This window comes from Haliaeetus leucocephalus, unplaced genomic scaffold, assembly GCF_000737465.1.
Source record: "Haliaeetus leucocephalus isolate CR32 unplaced genomic scaffold, Haliaeetus_leucocephalus-4.0 Scaffold678, whole genome shotgun sequence".
NCBI lineage: Eukaryota > Metazoa > Chordata > Aves > Accipitriformes > Accipitridae > Haliaeetus > Haliaeetus leucocephalus.
In genome coordinates this window covers 3,700,657-3,707,813 of record NW_010973114.1, presented here as the reverse complement: position 1 = coordinate 3,707,813, position 7,157 = coordinate 3,700,657, and the positions used below count along the sequence as shown (strand labels likewise).

Here is a 7,157-nt window from a genome sequence, read left to right as displayed (position 1 = left end):
CCCCCCCGACACCGAGCACCCAGGGCCACCCTGAGCCCGGTTTGGGTGGCACACCAGGAGCCAGCCCTGTCCCGGTGGCATCTAGGGATGGGGACGTGGGGTGGGGAGCCTCAAATTCGGTGTGCTCTGTGCCATCCCTCCAAAGGAGGAGGAGGAGGAAGAGGAAGCAGAGGAGAAGGAGGAGGAGGAAGAAGAGGAAGAGGAGGACAAGGAGGAGAAAGAAGAGATGGAAGAGGAAAAAGAAGAGAAAAAAAGAGGAGGAAGGAGAGGGGGAGGAGGAAGAAGGGGAAGAGAAGGAAGAAGAGGAGGAGGACAAGGAGGAGGAAGAAGAGGAGGAGGAGGAGGAAAAAAGAGGAGAAAAAAGAGGAGGAGGAAGGAGAGGAAGAGGAGGAAGAAGGGGAAGAGAAGAAAGAAGAGGAGGACAAGGAGGAGGAAGAGGAGAAGGAGGAGAAGGAGAAGAGGAGGAGAAGGAAAAAATAGGAGAAAAAAAAGAGGAGGAGGAAGAAGAGGGGGAGAAGGAAGAAGAGGACGAGGACAAGGAGGAGGAAGAAGAGAAGGAGGAGAAGGAGGAAAAGGAGGAGGGGAAAGAGGAAGATGAGGAGGAAGATCTTATGTTTGCACAAGGGCTTTCTGAGCTTGGAGATGGGATGCGGTGCACTGGGAAGGCCTGCACTGGGAGGAACTGGGCCATCAGGGACCGCAGCAGGGCTTGTGCCCATCCCTAAGCAGCCGGGGGGGGTTGTTCTGCGAGCACCCAGCCCAGCACGGTCCAGGGGGGACATGGGGACAGCCACCCCCCCCGACATGCTCCCAGCCACGGGGGCTGCCGCAAGGACCAGGCACTTGGTACGGGCAGAAAAGCCGGGTGGGAGCCCAGCACCGGTGGGATTTGCGCCCTGAGGCGGGGGTCACCTACCCTCGTTCTCCTCCAGCTTGCGGACCTGGCGCAGGATGGGCTGCAGGTTCATGTAGAGCCGGTGGCTGCTGCTGAGCAGCTGCAGGAGGTGACGGGAGCGCAGCGGGCAGCCCGTGTAGTAAATGAGTTTTCTGGCCGAGGGCAGCCCGTCTGGCAGGATCTCAAACTTCTTACCCTACGTGGGAGAGGGGGGGAACATCAGCCCCGGAAAGAAAAATACTCTAATTCTTGCCCGGTCCTGCTACAGCCCAATTATTAATCCCCCCGAGCCTGCAATTGCCCCGCTTGAGGTCTGTGCAACAACACCCCATGCCCAAACCAGAGCCCAGGAGCGACGGGGGCAGAGATGCTCTGCCTGGGGATGGTGGGACTCACCACGAACACCAGTTTCCCCACGTTCGTCCAGGGGAAGTCGTAGAGGAGCTGCTTTTCTTCGTCCAAGTTCTGCAAAAAGAGAAGGGCCAGTTCCAGCTGAGGATGCCGGCCGTGGGCAGGGAGCCGAGCGGTTGTCCTCGCTCAGCCGCCTACCTGGAAGATCTGGATGCCCCGCGTCGTCAGCCCCAGCGTCAGGGAGGCATCTACCTCCCTTTTGTCCTAAAGGGGACAAAAATTAGATGGTTTTAAATACAGTATTTGCAGTATGAAGTGGGTAAATCTGCACCCCTCCCAGCCCAGGTACCCTCCTGTAGTCACCCCATCTCCCGTGTAGCCACGTGCGGTAGGTGCCACGTTAATCATAGAATCATTTATGTTGAAAAAGACCCTTAAGATCATCGAGTCCAACTGTTTAATTAACAAGGCACGCACACCACCCGGTCACATCCTCGAACATCCCCCCTGGTCTCACCCCCAGGCACCTGCCACCCCCCTCACCGCCCAGAAACACCCTGGCTTAAGGGTCTGGATGAACAATTTAACCTCAGAAAACTTGGAAGGACCTTCAGAAACAGACCTGGGGCACTTTTACGCTTGAGCCCAACCTGCTCCCGCACCGGCACAGAGCTGCTGACGGTGGGGCAGCCCATCCTGCCTGCAGCAAACCAACCTCTTTGCTGGGAGAAAAACCCAGCATGCATTTCTTAGGGAGAAGATACTAAAAAATAAGATCCCAGAAACCTTGCGGCTGCCTCCTCGCACGCCGGCAAACCTCTCACCTCTCCGTAACTTCTAGAAAACAGTAGGACTATAAAAAGCTGCATCTCCCTGCCTCTGGGAGCAAAGCCCTGCCCTCGAGACCGCTCCGCTCCAGCCGGCGAGTGCCAATTCAAACGCCGCTCTTCCCAAAATACCTTAGAAATTGCTTGGCAGTTGCTTCTTTCAATAAAAAGCAACCCCAAGTCTGAAACCGAGCCTGGGCTCGCAGCCGGGGCTCACCTTGTACAACCTGTAGTAGTGCACAGCTACGTCGTCCAGCCGGACGGCCTCCTTGATGTACTTGAGATGGGCTTCGGAGGCCGTCAGGGCGAACTGATCCTTGTGCATGTTTGGAACGTGCTTCAGGATGTAGTCCTTGCCCCTCTTTGCAACGACCTGTATGGAGAAGAAGAGAAGCTCATCCAGGGGAGCTGCTCCGTGCTTGCTTGGGGCCGGTTGCCAGCCCCGGCGCTCCCGGCCAGCGGTGATTTCCAGGGAAAAGGGAAATAGGAGCAAGATGCTCCATTTTAGAGCTGCAAGTTAAAATAAAATAAATACAGTGGCCAACAACTTCTCATTGCCAGCAGGATTTCCCACTGGGAAGTAGAGCTTTGCTTGGCGTGCCCGTCCCGTGGAGCTCACACCTCCGGTGTTACCCGTGCCAGGGCAAAACCCAGAAAGCACATAAAGTGGGCAACGGTGCCCACAACTTTATTACTAATCTTCCCCTTCCCAGCATCTGCTGGCAGCCCCGGCTGCGGGGAACCACGGGGGAGGTTCAGCTGTTTGGGCTCCAAAGGCACATCAGACGTGGCTGCGCAGCCCCTTGCCGCTCCTCTCTAATATTTACCCGTCTGGTAATAAACGGACTTGGTTTTGGGTACCCTGCAGAGGCTGGTGCCATGTCCTTGCTGCGGGAAGGGGTGTCCCTGCCGTGCCACACGGGACTGCTCCCTACTCCGCTCCTGCGCAAAGTCATCAGGATGGCATCACCCCAGCGCCCAGCTCTGCCTGCCGGTCGGAGGTGACCTGGGGCTGTGTGTCACCCCATGCCCTGCCTCAGTTTCCCTCCAGGACTGTCCCAGAAGCTGCTTACACCCACGGCCACCGCCAGCACGGAGGACACCGCTTCCCAAAGGGCTGCAAAGCCTGCACCCGATGACGGTAGGGTGATGCCGTGATGGCACGTAGCACGCGGAGAAACCTCCCTGAGCATCCCTGCAGCACACAGGGCAATCCCCACCAGCGGTACGAGCTACCCCAGCCACCACACTGACCCCAACCCTCCCTGCCCGCAGCTATTTGCAGCCCCGCAGTTGTCGGAGGTTATTAATAACCGGGACTAAGCCAGAGATAGGAAGGCAGCAGGAACGCCGGCCGCTCGGGAAGCCTCCGAGCAGCCCAGCATCAGCAGCCTCGTGAGCGTTCCCACGAGCTTAGGAGCGGGGACCCCATCACAGCACACTTACCCAGGCGGGGAAATAGGCTTCGGGCTCGAAGTACTTCCCGTAGTGTTTGTTGCGCTTAAAGTCGCCCAGGTCGGCTTGGAGGGCGAAGGCGGTGAGGAGGAAATAAGCCTCCTCGCGCAGCACGCACTGCGAGTGCAGCACTTGCTTCCGCAGGTGCCAGTAGTAGTAGTAGCGCGCCGTCCGGTCGCTGCGGGAGAGCAGAGGAGAGAGGGGAGGAGAAGGGAGCCAGCGGGACACCCACCCACCCACGACCGAGACCACGGGGTGGGAGACGGCTCTGGCACCTTCCTCCCGGTGCGACGCTCTTCGATAAAAAAAAAAGAGCACTGGGCGCTGAGTTGTTTGCTCCCTTTTCTGTGCTGAAATTTCCAGACCTCCCACAGCCAGAATAACCCCCCCGAAAGCAGCCCTGCCTGGCTGCAGGTGCCACCGTGTCCCCATGCACCCAAGACCCTAAAAACATTTTTTATTTTTTTCCCTGAAACAGGACCTGAAGCTCCCATCCGGCCACAGGTACAAGCGTGAATTAAAATCAGGCTGTGCCGCGGGTTAAGCTGTGACAAAATCCTAAACGCGATGGCCCCAGTCCCCCAAAAGGCTTTGTCACCGCTGGCTGGGAGCGGTGTCCCCACCTGCCCCTGCCACCCAGCCCCAACAGAAAGGACGAGTTTTTGGGTGCGCGAGCAGCACCCCGCAGCATCCCGAAGCTGCGCGGCCCCAACGAGGGGTACCCGAGCCAGGGGCACCCTGGGGTGCTCCCCTGCCAGCCGTTTGCCCTGGGTGGGTGCCCACCGCCGTGGGGACGGGGGGGTGAATCCTACCTGATCAGCCTGCCGTTTTCCACGTAGTACTGCACTCGGAAATGGATGATCATCGGGGGGCCAAACTGGTCGATCCCCTGGAACGGAGGAAATTTTCAGGGCTCCTGCGGAGACCCGAGCATCATGCCCCAGCCCTTCATCTCCGCTCACCTGGGGCCAGGTCCGTCACGGCCACCCCCTTGCCCCCCACGGGGAAGAGTTCACTCACTAACACCGACCACAGTTTTTCCCGAATTACAGTTTGACACCTATTTTTCCCCCCAATATGCTGAAACACGAAGGGGATTTGGATTTAAAGAAGTAGGCAGCTGGGTTCGAGACCCCCCAGGGAGGCTGTAGCCCCCCCACCGCCGCTGTCCCTCTCCCACCCCTCCCCAGCCCGTCACCCACCAGTCCCTGTACCGGGTGCCAAATCAGCGCCAGCACGGGACCCTTCACGCCAACCCCCTTGGCACATTGCATTGAAATAATAAAAAGGTGTTTTGGGGGGAAAAAACTCCAAATGCTCGAATTTTAGAAACTGGAAGAAAGAGCCACCTTAAAAATTCTGCTGAAGTATAAAGAAATATGGGAGAAAAAAAAAATATCACAGCCCCGGAGTGGGGAGCGTGGAGGACGCGTCCCCAGCTGGTTGTGCACGGTGGCACTCGGGGTGACAGCCATCAAGCATCATCCGGGTTTTATTAATTTTGCACGCCCACCCTCCCCACCCCACGCTGCCTAACAGCCAAGTGCCCCCCCCCACCGCCTCGCCCCTCGGCTGCGTTCCCGTGTCCTGGAAGTGACCTGCGATGGGGACAGAGGTGGCCTTACTGCCGTCAGCTCTCCATGCAAGACCTCACCGCTGACCTTGCTGGCCTCCTTCTTCCACTCCTTGGGGCAGTACTTGTAGAGTTTCTGGGCCAGGTCCATGTACACGTGCTCATTGTCTGGGTGGGACAGAGGTGGCATCAGCATCCCCCCCCCGGCGTGTCCCCTGCATCCCACCAAAGCCCTGCCCTGGCCCCCCCCCGACCCATCGGCGGGTGGTGTTGGTGTGGGGGTCCATAACCTCCTCATCACCTAAATGAGAGGCCACCAAAGGGTTGGGTAAGTTGGCACCCACCTTCGGGCAAACACGCAGCCCCGACGCGGTGGCATCGCGCCGAGCCGGGACGGCATCGGGCTGGACCGGCCACGGGCACTGAACCCACGGCGTGAGCCCCTGACTTACTCTGGATGACGCTGAGCCCGAAGAGGTGACAGTCCTTCAGCCTCAGGAGGTCACACACCTGCACCAGTAACTCGTGGCACAAAATCTTCACCTGCAAAAAAAAAACCCCACACGTGGTCCCTGCTGCATCTGTGCCCGGCTGAGCCGGGCAGGCGGCACCGAACCCCCCCGCCGGGTCCCCGAGCAGGACTGGGGGGTGACAGGCTGGGCTATGGGGCTTATTTTTCCATAGGGACAATGTGGAAGTCCCCAAAAGCAGGCTCCCACCCTGGGGTGCGGGACCACAGCTCTCCTGGGGATGGGACGCACGGAGACCACGGGGCAGCTCGAGAGCAGCAGGCGGTGGTGGAGACCTCGCTGCAACCAGCCCAGCGCCAGGGAGATGGTTTTGGGGGCAGAAACCAGAATATTGGGTGGTGTTGAATTAAAAAAATTAAAAAGTGGGGGAATTTCACGTTCAATACTACATCTGAACCAGAGCCAAACCCCCTCCTGTTTATTCCCTGGGGTACAAGAGGCTGAATTGCCATCCGCAACCGATGCCGCCCCGTGGGATGGCACGCAGCAGGTCACCCGCCGAAAATCACGGCGCTGCCAGCAGCGCCTCGAGTCAAGAAGCAGCAGGAGAGCGTAAAACGCTGCCGCAGCCTTCAGGGGGAATAACTCGTGTGCATTTCTCCGGCAGGGCGAGAAGCAGGCAGGCTCAAAAGAAAAACCAGAAGCAAAACCGGAGCTTGCAAGCCCCCGGGTGTGATGAAAACGTCGGTGCTCAGGGGGTTTCCCTGGCCCCCCCGTGCTGCCTTACATTGATGATGATGTTGAGGGAGTCGTCGTTGGGGAGGAAGATGCAAACGCTGCGGCGGTCCTGCATGACTCTGTTGTTGTGGAAGGTCAGTTTGTTCATCGTGGTCCGGGCTCGGGGCTCGGGGCGGGCGGCAGGCACCTCACCGGCGGGCCGGGGCGGCCTCGGTCCCCGCGGGCACCATCCCTGCGGGCAAGAGAGGGGCTGAGCCCCGTGCATGGCACCCTCGGCTTCCCGCAGCCCAACGCGGGCATCCTTCCCACCCACCACCGTGTCCCCCCAGAAGCAGGTTGTCCCCCAAAACCCCCGAGCGCACCCCACCACGGCCACCCCGCAATCCCAACCCCGGCGCCGCGGTTAGGGCAACGCGGGATCGCAGCCGAGCCCAAAAAACCTGACCCAGCAGTTTTATTCTCCCGGCTCGGATTCAGAAAAACCTCAGGAAAGGCTTTCCTGGCATAATTAAAAAAACATAAAAGTCTATCTGCTGGGAACAAACCTGGCTCTGCCGGAGAGGAGCGGCGCGGCAGGTTTTGCTGCCGGCAGCAAAAAGGCGAGGGGCCGGTGCGGGGTCCTGCGGCAGGACCCCCGCATCCCTTTCGGCATCATTCCCCCCAGCTCCAGCTCTTTACAGGGGTTAAATAAAATAACCCAAGCGCTAACAGTGATTTGCAGGTGGGAATCGCTGTTTCTTGACATTTCCCAGTGTTCGCCTAAATCTGTACCGTACTGGGGCCGAGCAGGTGAATCCGGGGCTGAGCGGGTGAATCCGTCCTAGTGCTAACCCCAGGCAATTCTTCTT

General features: G+C 59.0%; 1 protein-coding gene across 2 annotated transcripts in view; it reads right to left on the bottom strand.

Annotated features, from left to right (window-relative positions):
- The window catches only part of FRMD6 (FERM domain containing 6), an 8,320-nt gene extending 1,863 nt beyond the window's left edge, over window positions 1-6,457 (bottom strand). Inside the window, exons 1-9 of one of the 2 annotated variants that reach the window (XM_010579777.1) lie at window positions 6,359-6,457; window positions 5,554-5,644; window positions 5,154-5,269; window positions 4,341-4,417; window positions 3,520-3,706; window positions 2,291-2,446; window positions 1,445-1,510; window positions 1,292-1,360; window positions 917-1,091 (exon numbers count right to left, since the gene is read on the bottom strand). In XM_010579777.1, coding sequence (XP_010578079.1) covers window positions 917-1,091; window positions 1,292-1,360; window positions 1,445-1,510; window positions 2,291-2,446; window positions 3,520-3,706; window positions 4,341-4,417; window positions 5,154-5,269; window positions 5,554-5,644; window positions 6,359-6,457 — 1,036 coding nt within the window. The remainder of the gene's footprint in view (window positions 1-916; window positions 1,092-1,291; window positions 1,361-1,444; window positions 1,511-2,290; window positions 2,447-3,519; window positions 3,707-4,340; window positions 4,418-5,153; window positions 5,270-5,553; window positions 5,645-6,358) is intronic. The other variant, XM_010579779.1, reaches the window with a different exon arrangement.
- Between the last annotated feature and the right edge of the window lie 700 nt (window positions 6,458-7,157).